The 23,839-nt window shown below is 39.3% G+C and overlaps 1 protein-coding gene across 1 annotated transcript in view; it reads left to right on the top strand.

The window, feature by feature from the left end:
* The window catches only part of LOC136885356 (uncharacterized), a 112,938-nt gene extending 89,765 nt beyond the window's left edge, over window positions 1–23,173 (top strand). Inside the window, exons 4-5 of the mRNA XM_067157869.1 lie at window positions 21,596–21,682; window positions 23,045–23,173. Coding sequence (XP_067013970.1) covers window positions 21,596–21,682; window positions 23,045–23,173 — 216 coding nt within the window. The remainder of the gene's footprint in view (window positions 1–21,595; window positions 21,683–23,044) is intronic.
* The last annotated feature ends 666 nt before the right edge of the window (window positions 23,174–23,839 follow it).

The raw sequence follows: 23,839 nt of genomic DNA, 5'->3' as shown, positions 1-23,839 counted from the left end.
TCTTTTGGGTGGGGGCGACGGGGGAGTGATATATAAAATTAAACGAAAATAGTGTCGAATACATAGTTTTCGTGGTCGCTGAGATGAATAGTGACACTCCGAATTTTTATAATCAGGAGACAAATCACATGGGGGTAAAACACCCCAGGAACCTTTAGAGGCGCGGGGGGGGGCGGGCAAGGGGACTCAGATATACAAATCACCGAAAGTAGTGTCGAATCCGTACTTTTCGGGGTCGCTGAGATGAAATAGTAATATTCCGATTTTTTTAAACTCAAAGTTTAGCCCCCTTTAGGGTGGGGGAGGGGTGAGTGAGATATAATAATAATCGAATATACTGCCGATTCCATAGTTTTCCGGGTCGCTGAGATGAATAGTAACATTCCGGATTTTTAAAGTCTAACTTCAGCCCCCTTTGGCATAGGGGGTGAGAAAGGGTGAAAAAATAAATTGTCAGAAATGACCGAGGTAATGGACTTGTGTGTTCCAGTATGACTTTCAAGTATAACTTACTACCTGGAAAATGTACTGTGGGAGTAAGACATCCCTAGATCCACTAGGGAAGCGGGTGAAATATAATCCACACTAATAAATGGAAGCCTGTTTGGCGCGATCTATATATACTGTACTATATATATATATACTGTATATATAAATTATGGCATAAAAATGAAAACAGACGTGAATTAGTGAGACCATTCTAGGCATCTTAGAAATTTAAAACTTGGTACCTGACAAGCTGATGACTTCAAGGATCCTTAGAAAAATCTAAAATTCTCATAATTCTCTGAGGGTTGCATGCTGGGAGTTTCAAACCTGCATAAGAACACAGTCGGTGATATTTATGGAGAACCTACAGGTATCATGGGCTTAAAAGTTTCCTGAAAGTCCTGATTTTTTACCCAATCTTCCATATCAAGATCACATCACAATTTCCCAGACGAGTTAGAAAATTAAAATTTTGCACAATTATAGCTTTTAGCATGTAACCGACGGAAAATTTACGAGATGTTTAAAATTTTTACTTTTATCCCCGAAAAATATCGAAATACGGAGGCGATATTAATGACGGTGCAAGTCCTTTCTTTCGATGTATTTCGTGGCTAATGGTAAGTCGTACCACAAAACGGATGGCACAATCTGCGTTCAATTTGGAGTGATCTACAACTTCGGTCCTATGACCTTTTGTCGTATCTCTGTCCCTTATACACTGACTGACAGTGACAATGCAACACCAAGGAGGAGTGGTTCGAAAGGGATGAAAGTTAGGGAAAAAACAGAGACGGCATGGACGAATAATTGATGTTTATTTCAAACCGATATGCAGGTTACACAATGCGCACGGCATCGACTCAGTAGGATGGAGGACCACCGCGAGCGGCGATGCACGCAGAAACACATCGAGGTACAGAGTCAATAAGAGTGCGGATGGTGTCCTGAGGGAGGGTTCTCCATTCTCTGTCAACCATTTGCCACAGTTGGTTGTCCGTACGAGGCTGGGGCAGAGTTTGCAAACGGCGTCCAATGAGATCCCACACGTGTTCGATTGGTGAGAGATCCGGAGAGTACGCTGGCCACGGAAGCATCTGTACACCTCGTAGAGCCTGTTGGGAGATGCGAGCAGTGTGTGGGCGGGCATTATCCTGCTGAAACAGAGCATTGGGCAGCCCCTGAAGGTACGGGAGTGCCACCGGCCGCAGCACATGCTGCACGTAGCGGTGGGCATTTAACGTGCCTTGAATACGCACTAGAGGTGACGTGGAATCATACGCAATAGCGCCCCAAACCATGATGCCGCGTTGTCTAGCGGTAGGGCGCTCCACAGTTACTGCCGGATTTGACCTTTCTCCGCGCCGACGCCACACTCGTCTGCGGTGACTATCACTGACAGAACAGAAGCGTGACTCATCGGAGAACACGACGTTCCGCCATTCCCTCATCCAAGTCGCTCTAGCCCGGCACCATGCCAGGCGTGCACGTCTATGCTGTGGAGTCAATGGTAGTCTTCTGAGCGGACGCCGGGAGTGCAGGCCTCCTTCAACCAATCGACGGGAAATTGTTCTGGTCGATATTGGAACAGCCAGGGTGTCTTGCACATGCAGAAGAATGGCGGTTGACGTGGCGTGCGGGGCTGCCACCGCTTGGCGGCGGATGCGCCGATCCTCGCGTGCTGACGTCACTCGGGCTGCGCCTGGACCCCTCGCACGTGCCACATGTCCCTGCGCCAACCATCTTCGCCACAGGCGCTGCACCGTGGACACATCCCTATGGGTATCGGCTGCGATTTGACGAAGCGACCAAACTGCCCTTCTCAGCCCGATCACCATACCTCTCGTAAAGTCGTCTGTCTGCTGGAAATGCCTCCGTTGACGGCGGCCTGGCATTCTTAGCTATACACGTGTCCTGTGGCACACGACAACACGTTCTACAATGACTGTCGGCTGAGAAATCACGGTACGAAGTGGGCCATTCGCCAACGCCGTGTCCCATTTATCGTTCGCTACGTGCGCAGCACAGCGGCGCATTTCACATCATGGGCATACCTCAGTGACGTCAGTCTACCTTGCAATTGGCATAAAGTTCTGACCACTCCTTCTTGGTGTTGCATTTGCTCTGTCAGTCAGTGTACATTAAATTTTTCTCTATTTCTGGAGTTACCTAAATTTTGCACTTTGTACACATATAATTGATGGTTTGATTCAGGTATAAGAAATATGAGATCATCAAATTCTACACGAATATTGGCCCACCCAGTAGCCATATGCGAGTCAAATTCTATGTTTGAAGCTGCCGCATAAGTATCTGAAAAGTAATTCACTGTGTGAAAATCTTACACAAATTTCACCCTATTCAACGTTTCTAAAACATAATGAACTGTGGTAGACAAGTGCACCTGTCATTATCATCACAACTCCACAACTCGCACTTTACATTGGAAACATTGTCTACGGGCCTCCCTATGCTTTTTCTCGGATAACGCCAACTTACATGCAATTTAAAAATTATTATTCACTTCATGTACAGTAATTTACTTCGATATCCGTGTACAATCTGAAATACCGTAGCGAAGCACGGGTACAATTGCTAGTGTGAATATAAGAGAATGAAGAAAATAGCTAGTCTTTGTGGAAATAGGGACCAACAGAAAGAGAAACAGAAGCAAGAAATGGTATTGGGTAACGATTTGGAAAATGGTGTTTATTATTATTTATTTTCCTTAAATTGTACATATACTCGGAAGTATACCTACACATGTATGCGTAATATACTCTGCTGAATATTCACAAATATGTAGGTAATATTAAATGTACATATTTACAATGTTCCTCCTTTTCCATGCTACCTTGTCTACTGCTATCCAACGGTGTGTTCCTTTTCATGCTCTTATCTCTCTTATCAGTTGTCTGAAATGCTGTGGCAAAAGGGACTCGGGTTAAAACGCAGCAGGTCGTTGGCCCCAGTCCTACGATCTCCCCAAATCGCCCAGACAGGTCAGCCAATAAATAAAACAAAGGTGGAAGCACATATCACCATAACAGCACAACAAGAAGGAAAAATATAAATTAAAAGCAACTTACCATGAACAGTGCAGGTGATAACAAACCGTGGGACGTGGTTACTGTATACAATTTGATTAACTACTCCAAGAACAACATAATACCATTTAAATAAATAACGAGATTTTATTTAGGAAAATAATAGAGTTAAATTTAAAACTGAACATCCTCAAAACATCAAATTAAAAAAAAAAGTTAACAGGCGTGCGCAGGAATCGGCCGATACCCCTACAAGATTTAAGAAGAAAATTTTTAAGCTTACAACCCTTTTAAACAATTTGTTCAAATTCACAGACCTCGGGTCTTGCATATTTAATACTTTTTGAAGGTCTCTTATTCTTAGTATACCAGTTTAATATTTTACAATAAATGAAAATTTACTACATTAGTGACTTACTTCTCGATGAGTTTTCACAAGGAAACTCATCCCAAATAACTACAGAAATAGCCAAAAGGCACAGGTAAGTAATAACGCCCCCAGAACAGAAAAATTAAAGAACTCCTAGGCCTACAAGGATAACCCAATCACAAGATACAAGCACGACAATGCAAATAAGGAGAAACAAAAGAAAAACGGAAGAGTCAGAAACCCAAAAAGGGGCAAAAATAAGGAAACCATTAAACCCCGAAAGGAACAAGGAAAAGTGCAATTACTAAAGTCTTTGTGAAAACTTCCTCGCTATTTTACCTCTCAGCGAAATTATCATTATTATTATTTGAATTTCAAATGCCCAGAAAAATCATAATGTACTTAAGATATCCCCGAAGGATAACATAAAATTCATTAACTTTTTAAAAACCTTTAACAGGTTGGAAACATGTTAAAAATTAAATAATTGAAAAGGAGGTTCAACCTATTCAATACTTAAAAGAAGGAAATGCAGTAATCACATTCCTATTTAAATGGGACCAGTTTCGACCTTAGTCCAGGTCATCATCAGCCGTAAAAAGATGTACAATGTTTATGAATATTGGAGGTCAGTTTCACACTTTGATAGGTACAAAGACACGACACCACAGTCTGTATGCACAAAGTCAACACTATCAACTAATTATTTAATTTATTTTCCGGGTTGAACCGTGTTGTACTTGTACGCATATCACGTACAGTTTGCCGACGTTTCGAATACATTGCAGTATTCATTGTCAAGGCGACTGAAATACCCCTACTCGATCCGAGACTGATTACCTCGGATCGAGTAGGGGTATTTCAGACTGATTACCTCGGATCGAGTAGGGGTATTTCAGTCGCCTTGACAATGAATACTGCAATGTATTCGAAACGTCGGCAAACTGTACGTGATATGCGTACAAGTACAACACGGTTCAACCCGGAAAATAAATTAAATAATTCTTCACACCGTGGAAGCTTCACTTCTAAGATACTATCAACTAATATACGAAGATCAAAAAATAACTAGAAGTCGCAGACGAATAGATTTGTGGTAGAAAGCCGCTAGCTCCTGGTAATCAGCGCGGCACATTCAAGGTCATGCGCTGCGGTCGAACGCCAAAGTAGAGTGGAGAATGTTATGAAGGTCTAGAATTTGTCACGGTTGCGGGAAGTTAAGTACGTATATAAAAATATACGACGCAAATCAGAATAATTGAGTGAGTACTTGTACTCCTGCTAAGTTCTTGGAAAACAGTTGACTTGAAAAAACAATTGTAGAGAGAAGAAAAAAATGTAGTAAAACAATCGGAAAACAAATGAAAACTTATATGCACAGTGCGCTATTTTTAAATGAAAAATTTTTAGGTTATGATTGAAGTAGTCGAAGTTGGTGCAAGACAAGAGTTAAAATATGAAAGAGGAGAACCGAAATGAAGGTCGTGGTTTTTTTTATAGAGAAGGAAGAATAAATTAAACGAGGAAGAGTGATAGTGAAATAAGAGAAAGAATAAAAGAAATTGAAGCTAGATCGTAATGAGGAAGGATAAGATAGGGAAATGAAGGAGGGGTAGTTTAGGGTGGGTTAGGAGGGTGGGTTATTGGAGGTAGAAAATTTGGGTGGGAACTATGTAAGGCATGGAAAATAGAATTGGGGTTTTGGAATTTGGAATTTTTGAGAAGAAGAATTAGGAAGTCAAAAAGGATATTGGGTTTTTCAGAAATGTCGTTTAAATTGAAATTAGGGTTGAAGTACTGGTCAAGGTGGATAAAGCAATTTTCAGTAATGTTTAAGAGGGGGCCTTTGTTAATGATTTTAAGTATATTTAAGTCATTGTCAATACTGGTGAAACTATGCTTGGAGTCTTGTATGTACTGTCCTATGGCAGAGAATCTGTTGTATTTAATGGCGTTGACATGTTCAGAGTACCTGATATTGAAGTTGCGGCCAGTTTGTCCGACGTAGGAGGAATTGCAGTTGTTGCATTTAAATCTGTATACACCAGATTTAGAAAAAGCATTAGACTTATTTAGAGATTTAGAGTTGTGTAAGATATCAAGACTTCTATTGTTAGTTCTAAAAGAAATTTTCATATTATGTTTTTTAAAAATATTAGTTATTTTATAAGCATCCTGAGTGAAAGTGAAGGTGGAAAAAGCAGTTGGTTTAATTGTGTCTTTAGATAAAGTGGTTTTTGGACGGTGTTTGAATTTGTTGATGATGCGGTTAATGAAGGAGTTATTAAAGCCATTAAATTTAGCAATGTTGCGGATGGTGTTTAATTCATAATTTAAATCTTTTTTGGACATAGGGGTGTTGAAAACACGAAAAATTAAGCTGTTATAAGTAGCACGTTTATGAGCTTGGGGGTGCGAAGAATTTTGTCTTATTGTAGTTGCTGTTTGGGTTGGTTTTCTGTAAATTTTGTAAGATAAAGAAGAAGGATGTCTAGTAATAGTTAGGTCTAGAAAATTAAGAGTTTGGTTGTGTTCTGATTCGAGGGTGAATTTAATGTTAGAGTCTAAGTTGTTGAGATGAAGAAGTGTAGAGGCTGCGTTGGTTGATTCCTCATTTAATATTACTAAGGTGTCATCGACATATCTCGCCCAAAAGAGGATGTTGGAGAAATTATTATTATTATTATTAATTCTTGTGTTTTCTAAGAAGTCGAGGTAAATTTCAGCAAGAATGCCGGATCAGGTGAGCCCATAGCCAAGCCATCTTGTTGATAAATGGTGTTGTGAAAGGTAAAATAATTATTGTTAAGAACTAATTTTAAAATAGACATGAAGTCTTGAATTTCAAGTTTACTTAGGTTACTGAATTTGTTTACGTTGTTGTTTATAATGGGGAATAATTTTGGAATTGGAATACTAGGGTACATGTTGACAATGTCAAAAGAATGGAGAGAAAAATTTGGTTGGATTTCAAAATTATTTAATTTGTTGATTAGATCAGAAGTGTTTTTGATAGATTTGTTGGATAAAAATCGATAATTTTTTAGTAAAAATGTTTGGATGAATTTAGAAATGTTGTATAGGGGACTGGGTCTGTAATTGATAATTGGACGGATAGGAATGTTAGTTTTGTGAATTTTAGGGAGAGCTTTGGCAGTGGGTAGTCCAGGGTTCATGTTTATTAGTTTAGTTTTTCTTGATCTGTGAGGAGAAAGGATGCATTTTTTAAAGTATGTTTGAGTAGGCGTTGGATTTTTGTGGTTGGGTCTTTTTTTATTATAGAAAAAGAAGGGTCACTGAAAAAGTTTTTGGTTTTATCTAAGTAGTCAGTTTTATCCATTATGACAGTAGTGTTGCCTTTATCAGATTTGGTGATAATGAGGTTATTGTCATTGATTTTCTTTTTAAGATCTGAAATGGTTTTATTATCTTTAATTAAATTATTATTATTATTATTATTATTATTATTATTATTATTATTATTATTATTATTATTATTATTAAGAGAAGTGTTTTTGTTATTGTTAATGTAGATTTTTCAAGTTTCCTTTTTACTTCATATCTGATTTCATCTTGTTCATCTGTTGGCATTTTGTTAATGGCTATTTCAGATTCAATAATTAAATTGGTGGCTACATTGAAAGTGTTGAGATTGGGCCAATTGTGTTTGAAGACCTTCGAAAGAATTGAGTTTTCATCATCACTCAGAGTTGTTTTAGATAGATTTACGATGGGAGGGTGGAATTGTTCAATAGTTTTGGAGGGTGTGTTACGGTTCCTAAACTGGAATTTATGTGAAGAAGAGCTGTTCTTAAGAATTTTGAGTTTTTTCTCTAGGGTTTGTTGTTTGATTGACAGTACATGAAATCATTTATTGTCTACTTGAGTTAGGAAGAGGTTCCATTGTGTACTCGGGAGAAGATTAGCAATTTCTAGATGTGTTTCGTATAATCTGTTGTTTAAAAATGATTTTTTCTTGTATAAGAAACGAATTTCGTTTTTTAACCAAATTTTGTTGGTTATTTTTTGGGTTTTTAACATGTGAGGAGAAGAAATGTTTTTTCAGATACAGCTTTAAAGAAATTTGGGGGTAAGATTGTGGAATATGCATTGTTTCAGGAAGTCGATGTCTTTTCCTAATTTAGCGAACTTGATCTTAAGGCCCATGTAAGAGAAGGCTTTTTGTTTAGCTTGTGCCGCGCTGATCACCAGGAGCTAGCGGCTTTCTACCACAAATCTATTCGTCTGCGACTTCTAGTTATTTTTTGATCTTCGTATATTAGTTGATAGTGTTGACTTTGTGCATACAGACTGTGGTGTCGTGTCTTTGTGCCTATCAAAGTGTGAAACTGACCTCCAATATTCATAAACATTGTACATCTTTTTACGGCTGATGATGACCTGGACTAAGGTCGAAACCGGTCCCATTTAAATAGGAATGTGATTACTGCATTTCCTTCTTTTAAGTATTGAATAGGTTGAACCTCCTTTTCAATTATTTAATTTTTAACATCAATAATTTCAATACGGAACAATGAAGTTTTTATCTTTAAAAGGTTGGAAACATGTTAGACGTAGCTTCTACACCAGAACCCCGTAAACATTAGTGATTAAACGAAAGTCATTTCTCCCAGAATCAAAGCACAGTTTTGGTACTTCTTGAAAACCAAACCTAAATCAATTCTTTTAAAACGAGATCAATAGCAGTTGAAGAGGCGAGGTTCCCAGCTCAAAGCTAATCCCAGAGTAACAAATAATGCAGAACTTACAGTCTTGAAGTTTCCGATGAGATACCCAATACAGGAGACCACGAGGTTATGAGATAATCATAATAAAATAAATTTTGGAGGATGTATCAGTTACCAAAATATTCTAGAAGAAATAAAAACAAACTCTCCGGGAAATGCCCCGGGAGGATAGTTCCTTCTATCCTTTGTCCGTCGTGGTTCTTGAGTTCATGTGAAAGCGTGGGTACAAAGTACAACCAACCTCCATCTTTTCTAGTCTGAGATCAACAACCCTCCTTCTTACCAAGGCACGCTTAAATCGCCTGGTACAGTAAGAAAAGATGCGCGCGCATACCGCGCTTAGAATAAGAGACTTGACGGCAAGTTCATGCCTGCTCCGATACCGTGCAGCGGCAATTAGCCCTCCAAACATGGTTAAAAATATAAATTTTGTCATTGCCTTGGCGAAGGTTCAATTTTACAAATTTCTAGGTTAGAAGTACGAAGTCGAAAGGGATAATACAATAGAGGTTTTTTCACTTTAATTCCGTCACAGTCCTCCATCCTTTAAACCTCACATAGTCGCAAACGTAATCAGGCTAATAGACCAGTAGACCAGAAGTAATCAAGATTTTCTGTGAAGTAGAATTCGAGAAACAAGATATATATATATATATGTGACTCTCTAGCACAGTGTTCATTGTCCAACACCAACTGACCGGAGAATATATTGTCTTTGAATCACCAAAGCACATGTAAATTTGTCCCATACTGTTGAACTCATTAAACCAGAAATTGATTAGCACTTCACCTTCTTATTAGAAAGATCTTTGCACCATCGAGGTGTCAAAACTGAAATGACAAATTTCTAAGTTACACTCCTTCAATAAGTGGTATCGCACACTACGACGATCTCTCATTAAGTTCATCGCTTTAAATTAAGATGCAAATACTTGAATATTTCCAAACTAGAGATATTCTTTACAATTTCACATGGACACGCAAAATGAATTTTAAAACTAATCGTGGCAAGGCCACTTACCAGATGGTTAACCTACTAGAATTACAATTGCTGCATGGCAGGCATTACTCTGAAATGAAGTTACCAAATAATTAGTTTTAAGGAAATGCATCTCATTTTCTTGGTCACAGTAAACAGTAAAGATCACATCAAAGTAAAGGGGAAACAAACAGAGTGCGGAGCAAGAAAAAGGAACAAAAGGGAAAAGGAAGGGGGGTTATTAGGTGAGTTAAAATTTACTGGATCACATAAATCCACAATTAGTTCACATTTTTTTAAACTCTGGATTGTGCCAGGACCAGAGTATACCATAGAATTTACCCTACGAATACATAACTTGAACAGAACCTAGGCAGCCAGAACTAACTCAAACACCTAGAACGGTACGGAGACAAACCATCAACTCAGTGAGCATATTAAATTTCACAATTACACAGAAGCATATCTAGAGTTTTTTTTTAAATTTTCCAACTTAATTTGGCTCATCCTTCCACATACACATCATACATTACCTAATTGAACAAGAATAAGGCCAAGGAACCAATACACAATAAGTAATGCTGCAAGCAACCATGCATAGGGAATTAAATATTGAAAATCCAAGGCTTAAAGTGGTAAATACATTTAGAGCAAGGGAAGGATTGACTGGACCAGTTGGAGACCTCTAAAGATCCAGATGGAGAGTGCGCGTATAGTCTGTCGTCGGCAACAGATCAGCCAAGCAATACCAAGCAACGAAAATCATAGGTCACAACTGATACTTCATTAGACACTAATAAGCAACATGGAAATAACAGGACAGGAATAGGGATAGAAGAACCACAGGAGGGAACACAACCTGGAATCAGCAACTAACCTACTACACAGGACAACAAAACCCATTTCACAATGGCCGTCCAATCAAATTAAAAGGCAATGAAAATCCTCAGATCAGAAGACCAAAAAGGAAAATAACGAGCAATGACCCACACTACGTATACCATCGGTTATCCCTTAGGATCTCGGCATGATGCGGTTTATAAATACGTGATATCCACATCACACTGTCGCTTCACGGCTAAACAGGTACCTCCCCCTATCCCCCAGGGGACCAGGCAAATAAAATATAAGTGGCGGAATACAAGGCAAGTCCATGGAAAACGCTCAAAGTAACTTGAAGAAGGCAGTACACTACTAATAGACCCCATAATCTAACAGCAGTGAGATTCCAATACAGACTAGGGGAGAACTAACCAGTCCCATACACAACTAATAAACCCAGAGTACAGTAAGATGACTAATTAAACATGTCAACAGACACTAAGAGATCCACTGAGAAAAATAAAACACCATAGAGTGGCAGGTAAAATGAGCTTTACAGTAGATCAATAGGAAATGCATGGAGACAGGAAAAGAAGAAACCACAACACACAACACCAACAACTTATTCATAACAAGACAAGCTAATTCTGAGAGTAGCAGATTCATGTAAGAAGAAATGGCCATATCCACAGGACACGGAGGTAAGTTAAAGACAGACACAGACACTGCCCATACCAAGGTGCCATCACCACCCAATTACATAACACATGAAGTATAATCCAACCATGATAAACCACAACGGACATGCGTCAGCCCCCTAAAGGGATAAAAGGAACACAGACCATCCTCAACAACATGCCGTGAAGTCACCATGCCACCCCAAAGTATATCCCCGAAAACAAACCACGGTACCGTCACAACATAATCACTGAACACAGGACCAGAGCCATACCGTTTAGGTTCAAAGAGGCATTCTGCCCCTCAGGCAAAGGATCCTCACTTGCACAACGCAAGACCACAATAAGCAGATATGGTAGGGAATACATGGAATCCACGACCCAAAGGAATTATATAAATAACAATAGGTTAGCAGAATTTTTCAAAACACATATTCCAGGTACATAATTACCACGGCAGTGCACGATACAAACAATGTAGAGAACAATCGAGCATAAGGGACAGCAACGCACCAAGTAATGTTTACACCAGGATGAAAACAAAACTAATAGCTCAGAAAAACAAGTTAGGTTAATTAATATACAACAGGAAAAAACAGGAGTGGGAAAACTTGAGTTAGCCCAGACACCAGATGAATACTCTACAACAAGTTGATAGATCACACAAGGTAAGTGGGCAACGACACATGAGAAATAGCTAAACACATGCAAGCAATAATCAGGAAAGGGAAAACCAGTAAAAACTAAAAGTTCAGGTACGAGACCAACTAGTCGTCCCAACCTAATACCGACTAACATGGCTCAACCATAACTGATGACACCCACATAAACAGATGACACAGAGGATAAATCAAATCATTAACCAGAGCCTTCCATACACACATATACATGGAAAGGATGATAAAATGAAAGGGCTTTCATGCAGACAACACACTCTACTCAGCCAAAGCACAAACACACAGTAGCTCGGCAACGATAGAGTCACACCATATGTTTCAATTGACAATGTTCCACGCAGGGACAGGAATACGTCACTAGTAACTGGTCAGATAACCTAATCATGATCACACAAGGATGGATATATAACGGCACACTTGAAGCCCACTACACTTCAGATGGTAGTAAATTAAACCAAATTTAAAGACATAATAATAAGACAGATACGTTTAAGCAATTTCAAAATAAGAACAGACCAAAAGGCACTGAAGCATCACTGGTTGGATTAAATTCAAGATACCATGAAATTGCACTCCAGATTATCAGATATTAACAACGCAAGGAACAATTACTGGCATGAAAACAATAGTGAAAATCCAAAAGTTAGTACGGGCAAATAAATATATCCACACAGCACAGGTTAAGGGAATATACCCCAAGCACATACAATCATCAACGATAAGGTGCAAGCCGGGCTGAGTGGCTCAGACGGTTAAGGCGCTGGCCTTCTAACCCCAATTTGGGAGGTTCGATCCTGCCTCAGTCCGGTGGTATTTGAAGGTGCTCAAATACGACAGCCCCGTGTCAGTAGATTTACTGGCACGTAATAGAACTCCTGCGGGACTAAATTCCGGCACCTCGGCGTCTCCGAAGACCTTAAAAAGTAGTTAGTGGGACGTATTCTCGTCAAAAGGATTCGCCAGATAGCTAAACTTACAACGAACCGAGCTGTATTCGTGTAAAACTGTGGCACAACGGATGCAATCCACGCTGCACGGCTGTTAGTTGAGAATCACCATGAAAAACATAAGCCTCTTCATCTCGCTTTTCTGGATCTTGAGAAGGCCTTTGATCGGGTGCCACATGACCTAATCTGGTTAGCGCTACGAGGACATAGCATTCCGGAGCACCTTGTTAAATGGGTACAGATGCTCTACGTAGAACCAAGGAGTTATGTTCAAGCTGCCGCAGGAGCGTCCGATGATTTCCGCATCACTGTAGGAGTACATCAAGGCTCTGCCTTATCACCACTGCTGTTCATTCTTGTGATGGACACTGTTACATCCGATCTGCACAAGCCAATACCATGGACACTTCTCTATGCTGATGATGTCATGTTGGCTGCTGAGAATAAGTTTGATCTCCAACGCCAAACAGAAGAGTGGAACAACCGACTAGCGCAATACGGCCTGCGCCTCAACAAAAAGAAGACAGAGTACATGACATTAGATCCTCGAGAAGTTGGAACCATCCACGTTGATGGTGAAGATCTACCACGAGTAGAGAAATTTAAATATCTGAGCTCCACACTCTCTGCCGATGGCAGACTTACTGATGAGGTCAACACAAGGATACACGCAGCCTGGCTGAAGTGGCGAATGACAACGGCGTCACCTGCGACCGTCGGATGAAGGATCATCAAAAATGTAATATCTACCGGACTGTTATCCGTCCCGTCGCTCTCTACGGCACCGAGTGTTGGCCTGCTACGAAGGAGGTAGAACGTCGACTAAGCGTCATGGAGACAAAGATGCTTAGGTGGACAGCTGGCATCACTAGACTGGTTCATATTTCAAATGGCAATATTAAGAAACGCTATGGCGTTGCACCAATCCAGAAGAAAATGCAGGAAAATCGTCTGCGCTGGTTTGGACATGTATTGCGTGCAGAAGACAATACACTGACAAAGTCAGCGTATACATTGGAAGTCGCTGGAAAGAGGCCCAAGGGATTACCAAGACAGCGATGGATCGATACAGTGCACAACGACCTGAAAGCTGTAAGACTACATCCTGACGTGGCCCGTGACCGAATTAAGTAGAGACAACGAATCCATACAGCGGACCCTGTCACCAGGCGGGACAAACGCTAAAGGAGAAGATTATTTATTATTGACAAGGTGCAAAGCCTCAGATAATAACAATGGGAAGGTGTAACACATCACCATTAACTTCAGTACATATCCATTTACACAATGGAATAGACATAGTTGGATACGCCTAGAGGTTAGGTTAAGTTTTCCATCTGTTTCACACGCCAGAGTTAATGCAGTAGAACACATAATTTTGAAGAAAATAAATTAACAGTTAGCATGTACACTACCAAAGCACCACGTAGGAAACCATGATAGCAATAACACGGATTGGGAACCAAACCATAGGCCAGAACAGATAACATCATAAAATGCTCCAGAGAGCAGACTATCACTCGCTAAATAGCAACCAAACAAACTTCTCACAAAACATAAATGGTCAGATAAGCTCTCCCAGTTAAGATAAAATTAATTTTCACCGAAATTGCAAACACAGTACACAGGTAGATAGTAAAAATACCAAGCTGACAGCCAGCACACACAATACAGATGTAGCCAACGGTAGTACACTTGTTAATCCGAGCCCACCAACACCCACTGCGTGACAGGATTAAAATTCACACCTTTCGCATGCAATACACAAACACCACCATTACCATAAGCACCGATTAGACATTGTACTGCTGAAATTGAATTTCATTGCCACCAACAGATTGTATTGAAGAGAACTGATTACCTAGAGGTAGATATAGGGCTCCATGCTTCAAGTTCACTTTAAAATTAGATAATTTAATGGAGCTAGCAACCATACAACAGGAGAGATAGAATTTAAACATTTTCAAAATAACTAAATGACTAAGTCACACACGATTATCCAGAAATAATGACTTATACGAAACGGTCACAGACATACAGTGCAAATAAGGTAAAGCACACACGCCAACTACACAAACCAAGAAGGTTTTAAGAAAGGTTCATAAACAGTAACGGTGGGAGGGTGTCAAGAAACGCACAATAATTCAGCACTGAACCACGCACCTACAGAAATAGATACAAGGTGGATATGCCATAGATCATATCAAGTATGGATCAGGATCACACGCCAGTACCAACGCCGTAGACAATATTAATTACAGCAGATTCTCTTAATTAATAGTATGCACACTGCCCTAGTATAATGCCAAGTAATAATAATAATAATAATAAGACTGGGAACCAATATCAAACGCCGAGACAAATAGTATAATAATATGTTCCCAGAGTACTGAAAACCAATCATAATTAAGTGGATCACATAAACTTCACACGCAACGTAAAATCTCAAACTAAATAACTCAATAAAAATAGAATGAATTCGCACACTGAGGTGGTTTTCAAATACACCAGTAGGCAGTAAAACACCAGGTAGATTACCAGCACCGAAACACAGAACACACAGCGAACCGTGGTATACTTCTGGCCCTGATCCAATCCATCAGTACTCAACGACGGGTCGTTCACAAATTTCGAATTCAACAACTATCATATTCAGGCAATCATTAATAATAATAATAAATGCAAAACTCACCTAATAGCCGGGATACACAAGAGAATAAGTTACAGCTTACAGAGAACCACCAAGCAGGTAGGCAGCTTATAGAGGAACGTTACCGTTAAGATAAAAATCACCGAAGTCCACACAACTCACGTAAATAAAAAGAACGGAACTGGACACTCCATGGTTGAAACATGAAACAGTAAAACCAAATTTATACAACAAGATGCCTGCATTTCCTTTTGCAGATGAATTTTACAATTTCTTACTTGTCTTTCTTGGAATAGTTAAACCACTTAACATCCATACAGTAACCATGACAATAGGGGAGAAAGTAGGGATGGGCGCGACTGAAGCCTGGAATCGAGAGCGTCGACTCCATCGACTCCGAACACCGGTCTCGGTTCGCATGAAGCTTCTCGACTCCAAGTTAACTTGATGCGCATTGCGGGGCCGCACGGTCGCTTCGCATGAAGCCTCGCGACTCCATGTTAACTTGATGCGAATTGCGGGGCCGCACGGTCGCTTCGCATGAAGCCTCGCGACTCCAAGCGAACTTGACTCTCATTGCAGGGCCGCTTGCTTGTCGAGGCGCGGAAAATAACATGAAATATCATACATGTTGCTGCTGATTTTCCCATTTGTTTTTTTTAAGGAGTATTGTAGAGTGAAGTACGATATCGTTAACGAAGACGACGAGCGTAATGGTGTAGTTGAAATAAAATTAAACGTGTCATGTCAGAAAGTATCGGCATAGCAGACCACGGACATTTAATTTCACGTCTTTATTTGTCGTGATCAGGAAATTGATAAACGGATATCGATGGTAAATCATTATGAATTGCACATGAACGATGAAAACAAATCTAATATAGGTAAATCGTCTAACATAATTCGAATATAGATTACACCATTAAAAGCCTCCGTGGCTCAGGTGGTAGCGCGTTGACCTCTCGTCGCTGGATTCCGTGGTTCAAATCCCGGTCACTCCACGTGAGATTTGTTTTTCTCCGGGCACTCCGGTTTTCTCTGTCATCTTCCATTCTAGCAACACTCTCCAACATCATTTCATTTTATCCGTCAGTCATTCATCATTGCCCCAGAGGAGTGCGACAGGCCTCGGCAACCGGTACAATTCCTATCCTCGCCGCAGGATGGGGGCTTCATTCATTCCATTCCTGACCTGGTCACTGACTGGAAAACAGGTTGTAGGTTATAATTATAATTCAAGGACCACGTTAAGTCTTGTTGCATTACTATTATTATTATCAGTAGTAGTAGTAGTATACACAAAGGCCCCTTTTCGCGACAGCCCTGGTAGGCCTTGGCCTACCAAGTGACCTCTGCCCAGCTCGAAGGCCAGTAGATTACGAGGTGATGTGTGTTCAGCACGATGAATCCTCTCGACCGTTATTCTTGGCTTTGTAGACCCTGTCTCTACCTCAACGTGATCACAAAACCTGAGATACAGGTAAAAATCCCTGACCTGGCCGGAATCGATCCCGGGGCCTCCCTAGTATGCGGAGGCGGCTATTATGACGCACCATGTTTGGTAAAATATTCGTTGTAAAATCTAAGCACTCGCTTCTTTTTTTTGTTTTATGCCCCAGGCCAGGAGTATTAATAATTTACCATTTTAAAAAACCTAACCAGGCCGAAAAAATCGAACCCGGAACCGCCGGGTGACAGGCGCACGCATTGCCTCCTACACCGCGGAGCTGAACTAGTTGAAGACAATATTGGCGATTATGTAAAAGTATACTGTCAGATTATTATTACCACTACCGTACAGTTATTGTCGTCATTATCATCATCGTCGCCAAAATAGACCTAGAACATTAACACTAACGATAATAAAATCCCGAAACAATATTTAATGTTTGCTGGCTAATAACCATCTTGTACTCATCGTATCACGAGTTACCAAGGGAGGAACGTGGAACTATAATTCCAAGCAGTTCCGACAATAGTTGATAGATGGCGTTACTGCATCAGTGGAGTCGACACTGGAGTCGCGAGTGTCGGTTTCAGAGGTAACAGTCTCGACTCTTCGCGACTCCGTTCGCAGCCCATCCCTAGGAGGAAGTACTAATAGAACAGTTAGCTACGAGCCAACGAGCTAGAATAACATAGAGAGGCGGAAGCGCTGCCTGGGTAAAGCTAATAGAACGAACGTCCGCCATGTTTCCTGTTGTCACACAAGCAAGAGGGCATGGCCTTTAAATGACGAAAAGTGTAGAAAATACGCATTTTAGAATCACTGGGGGAGAATTAAAGACCGTTGCCGAAAGCTTGAAGCATTAAAGCGAATACCGCCACTTCATCATATTGCGGCACGAGGCCAACATCACGATCAGTTGATTGTAGGGTAGTTCGAAATCATCGCACAGTGACATACGAATAGGCCTCGAAATCGGAACAAGAGCGTTACCCTGCTTGGCTGTTGTGGTTAAGCGTAAATTAGAATAAAAACGATGGACATAAATATTTATGACAGGAAGCCTTAAAATCATAGGGACCTACAATAGGTTACAACCTCATTCTGTTCATATTTTTAAAATTATTGCATCCTCATGAGTACTGTGTTCCTTTCATAATCTGTTTACCCTGTTTATCCTTGGTTTTTCCTACGGACTCAGCGAGGGATCCCACCTCTACCACCTCAAGGACAGTGTTCTGGAGCGTGAGACATTGGGTCGGGGGATACAACTGTGAGCGAGGGCTACACCTGCTATGCTGAACAGCGGCCTTGTAGGGGGGGGGGGGGGAGAAGGAAGCGGCTGTGGCCATAAGTTAGGTACCATCCCGGTATTTGCCTGGAGAAGAAGTGGGAAACCACAGAAAATCACTTCGAGGATGGCTGAGGTGGGAGTCGAACCCACTTCTACTCAGTTGACCTCCTCAGGCTGATAGAATCCCTTTTTTAGCCCTCGTGCCCCTTCTCAAATTTCGTGGTGGAGCGGGGAATCGAACCCGGGCTTCCAGGGGTGGCAGCTGCTCACGCTAACCAGTACACCACAGAGGCGGCCCATGAATACTTTACCACAATAATCGTTTAGTGTAATTATTTATTATAATATAGGGGGGATATCATGTTTTTCCCATTACCATATCATACTGGGATTACTAGCTGAAAGGTAAGCTTGAAAGTTGTCCATTATGAAGTGTGGCATAGTTTTAAAAACCAAGGCAACAGACATCTACAATAAAGGCTGTATACATTTCAAAAATAGCAGTAAAATACTGTATTTACCATACTTGGTGTACGTTTGAACGAAATAAGTGTTTTGTTTTTGTTTTGTTTTTTGTGGTTACGTTTTCTTGGTGGTGGGCGCTCCATTTCCTTTATTTGTAAATGTGAATGAAAATTAAATAGGGCTGCAAATGTACAGAGCATAAACAACTGAATTGAGTGGGATACCTTTTATCTCTTTTCGCCCTCACAACGCATTGTTCCGTTAATTCCTTGTTCTTTAAACGAAATCTGAAACAAAATTCGATAAACAATTACCGTGGCTATCCGTACTTTCGCTAAGTACACAATAAAATGGATTTAATTACAAACAGAAATTACAAAAAGGAATCTCGGCTATAACTCAGTAATACTTACTTAAAGTACGATATATCCTTGGTTCTATTACTCCGATTAGTACAACCATACTCTGAGCTTACGGCTGGCATTCTTGAAAGCGAGAATCTTTGTTTTCACTTCTTAAAACTTAGGGAATTAAATTGGCATGCACGATCTCCCTGTCACCTCAACATATGCTCTCGCGCCAATTCACTTTGTTTTGACAACCGTTAACATGGCTGCCCCTTATCAACTTGCTTCAAGCAGGGAGCGCTGATGACAGGCATACAGCCCCTCTATGTTATTCTAGCTCGTTGCTACGAGCCCAAGACCCAACCGAGCATAGGACTCTTCTAACTGAGAAGTCGTATAACACAACCTGCATGAAGCACCGTTCGACAGTGAAACAAAATACCACCGCGCATAGCTGCGACCACTAACTGCCCCAGTCCTACGATCTCCCCAAATCGCCCAGACAGGTCAGTCAATAAATAAAACAAAGGTGGAAGCACATATCACCATAACAGCACAACAAGAAGGAAAAATATAAATTAAAAGCAACTTACCATGAACAGTACAGGTGATAACAAACCGTGGGACGTGGTTACTGTATAAAATTTGATTAACTACTCCAAGAACAACATAATACCATTTAAATAAATAACGAGATTTTATTTAGGAAAGTAATAGATTTAAATTTAAAACTGAACATCCTCAAAACATCAAATTTAAAAAAAATAGTTAAGGAGGCGTGCGCAGGAATCGGCCGATACCCCTACAAGATTTAAGAAGAAAATTTTAAAGCTTACAACCCTTTTAAACAATTTGTTCAAATTCACAGACCTCGGTCTTGCATATTTAATACCTTTTGAAGGTCTCTTATTCTTAGTATACCAGTTTAACATTTTACAATAAATGAAAATTTACTACATTAGAGACTTACTTCTCGAGGAGTTTTCACAAGGAAACTCATCCCAATAACCACAGAAATAGCCAAAAGGCACAGGTAAGTAATAACGCCCCGAAGGAATCGAACAGAAAAATTAAAGAACTCCTAGGCCTACAAGGAACTCAACAAGACACAAGCACGACAATGCAAATACGGGAAAACAAAAGAAAAACGGAAGAGTAAGAAACCCAAAAAGGGGAAAAATAATGAAATAAAACCATTAAATCCCGAAAGGAACAAGGAAAAATGCAATTACTAAAGTCCTTGTGAAAACTTCCTCGCTATTTTACCTCTCAGCGAAATTATCATTATTATAATTTGAATTTCAAATGCCCAGAAAAATCATTATGTACCGGTAGTTAAGATATACCCGAAGAATAACATAAAATTCATTAACTTTTTAAAAACCTTTAACGGGTTGGAAACATGTTAGACGTAGCTTCTACACCAGAACCCCGTAAACATTCGTGATTAAACGAAAGTCATTTCTCCCAGAATCAAAGCACTGTTTTGGAACTTCTTGAAAACCAAACGTAAATCATCTCTTTTAAAACGAGATCAATTGCAGTTGAAGAGGCGAGGTTCCCAGCCAAAGCAACTCCCAGAGTAACAAATAATGCAGAACTTACAGTCTTGAAGTTTCCGATGAGATATCCAATAGAGGAGACCACGAGGCTATGAGATAATCACACGTTCCAACGTATAATAAAATAAATTTTGGAGGATGTATCAGTTACCAAAATATTCTAGAAGAAATAAAAACAAACTCTCCGGGAAATGCCCCGGGAGGATAGTTCCTTTTATCCTTTGTCCATCGTGGTTCTTGAGTCCATGTGAAAGCGTGAGTACAAAGTACAACCAACCTCCATCTTCTCTAGTCGGAGATCAACAACCCTCCTCCTTACCAAGGCACGCTAAATCGTCTGGTACAGTCAGGGAAGATGCGCGTGCATACCGCGCTTAGAATAAGAGACCTGACGGCAAGTTCATGCCTGCTCCGATACCGTGCAGCGGCAATTAGCCCTCCAAACATGATTAAAAATATAAATTTAGTCAATACCTTGGCGAAGGTTCAATTTTACAAATGTCTAGGTTAGAAGTACGAAATCGAAAGGGGTAATACAATAGAGGTTTTTTCACTTTAAATCCGTCACACGTTATGCAATTTAGGTTCCGAAAAGCGTTAAAAAACGAAATAAATAAACGCAGTGTAATTTTTAATCTAATAGAAGTTGTATACTATAATTTGAAGTAGTTGCACAAGTTGTATATGTGTTGATAATGTTTGTAATACAGAAGATATTATAAGTAAAATTTTGTAAATTATATACATGTATTAAGGATGTGCTGTGTGTTTAATAGAAAAAATTTGCGGAAATTGTATAATACTGTATTTTAGGAAAGTGTCTTCTTCTCTGTTCATTTAAAATTTAGTGCTTGATAATAATGTATTTTTGTGTACCATTTGCCACCTCTCTTGCATTTAAACTGATTTTGATTTGATTGTTCCTTTCCATTATGTTTTTTTAAATGGGAGATAAATTAATTATACTCTTCTTGTGCCACTATGAAATTTATTTTCTCAGGTGTTTCTTGTTTAAGCCTATATTTTTTTATTCCCTTACTTATTTTATTCTACTTTTTTGTTTCTTACTTATAGCCTTCCGAAGATATTAAGGAGGAAATATTAATAGAAGAACATAGTGATGTTCAGCTGTTGCCGTACATCAAAGAAGAAACAAAGTACGTACACTACAAATCCTATATAATATGGAATATGTTGTACCCATTCACAGCTGTGTTCAGTAGTGGTTGGTTTATCTCCAGAAACTGGCCATTTTCGTCAGTTTAATCCTTTCTTTACAAGGTTACATTTAAATGCAAATATCTTAAAATTCTATTGGTTAATATTACCTAAATTTTCAGGAACTTTATGATCATATTTAATGTTCCATCAAGTAGTTTTATTGAATATATATCTACAAAAAAATCTCTAGTAAAGCTAGATATTTTGAAGTGTATTTGTTTACAATACCTTTAAGCAAATATGAAAAAAGTGTTTTTTCTTTTACCGTCTCTGCATCATTTGTTCATCTCATTCTTATCATCTCAAATGCCATCTGAATCTATTGCCTCCAGATATTCTGAGTAAGTTTTTGTACGTTGATACTAACAGTGACACACAGAGAAAGCAATGTTTGCAGATTAAAAATTAAATCTACAAATTTTGTAATTGTTAAGTTTTATGTACATTGTAAACAATATAAGTATTTCTACTAACATAATCAGTTTCATTAATCAATATAACGATGGCTGAGTTCAATAATGTAATAACTCAAAAAACGTCATTTTAAAATTATTTGGTTAGATTCCATTTTTTATGATCATTTCTTTTCTCTTGTGTGTGAAGTCAGACTCCTCCATTTGGCGATGCCAAAGCAGATAATGTGTTGTAGAAATGAAACGTTCAGATCAGTAGTTCTACATCTTCAATATTATAGTTTTCAAATAAAACTTCTGCATTGTTGTGAGCGTAAAAGAATGTGGTATTGAATTTATGTTCGTTCCAGTGTTGTGGTCACACTTGCTGAACCAATTTAATGTTCATTTTCAGTCAAGTGCTTGTAGTGTGTTGATTGCAAACGTACTTACACAGTTAGTATAAACTAATTAAATGGCCAGCTACAAGTGGAGTTTTAAATTTGTGCAGGTTGCCTAAAAATTCATAATTATTCAAGTGAAATTATTATCTCATAAAAGTAGGTAAATAATGCAATGATATAATATTATTTCAAAATTGTAATTATTGTCACTGACCTTACAAAGTAGCAAAAGGGTATATTCTGTTTTCAAACATTTAATACAGTAGTGTTTTTGAACTGTAGTTGTGCCAATGCTAATTAATTTTTTGCTCTCACACGTTTGTTGGTTACTGTGTGAAATGATCTTTGATAGTCCCTGGGAAATGATTGTATAGTCTCGGATTGGTGCTCTTAACAGGTACCCTGCATCGGCAGGTCATGCAGTGGCTAGTCACGGCCTAAGGTTTGACTTCAAACCGGATTAGTGATAGAAACTACAAATTCTGAATGGTTTATTTGATTTTCAGGGTGGTCAGAGTATCCTCGACTCTTATGTGATGCATCTACTTGTTCCTACTGTACATTCACAACTAGTGGCAAGAAATATTCATGTCAGTCCTCAGAACTACCAATACCAGCTTGTACTCTCTCCTTAGTCAAAGTAGAACCATGCACACAACTGAAGATCGCACTATTACGTCAACTCTTCGAGGTTCAGATCCTGCTGTTTCTTTGTAATTCATGTGTAACAGGACAAAATGGGCTACGTTAGAGAACAATCTTTTATTATGACCACCAGTAAAAATGTTGCTTATGAATGCTTTTCACACACGAAATGCCGATTTCTATTTTTCATGGGGTTTAAATTAGCTTTCTACTTCCTAAACATATTTTATGCAGAGGCATTTTTCGGACCAGCAAAGTGACATGAAATGTATTTGTCTTCGTTTTCCTTGGTATATAGGGCAGATGACAGTAGCTTAGTCAATTTTATATCAGAGATTTAAGTGCTTCTGAAGAATTCAGTCGACCGGATCTTATCTACTGCTTCCCTTTTTGTTTTATATCTCACCTCAGGCGCTATTTTATCCTGACTCTCATTTCAGCAGTGTACAAATATCTTGCAGCAATTTAAATGACTTCTTTTAAAATGACTAAAATATTTTCCATGCCAGTTTGGTACTCAATTACAGGAGAACAGGTTTTAAGATTCATAAAATCTCCTAATTGCTGACTTGTGGAAATAAAGTATTTCTGAGCTTACCAATTAGTGATGGGATTACCTTCCATTTGTGGAGAGGTGCCTCGTCCTGAGCTAAATA

Source organism: Anabrus simplex, chromosome 14 (assembly GCF_040414725.1).
Source record: "Anabrus simplex isolate iqAnaSimp1 chromosome 14, ASM4041472v1, whole genome shotgun sequence".
Lineage (NCBI taxonomy): Eukaryota > Metazoa > Arthropoda > Insecta > Orthoptera > Tettigoniidae > Anabrus > Anabrus simplex.
The sequence above is the reverse complement of the archived record's forward strand: the minus strand, read 5'-3'. Positions and strand labels throughout refer to the sequence as shown.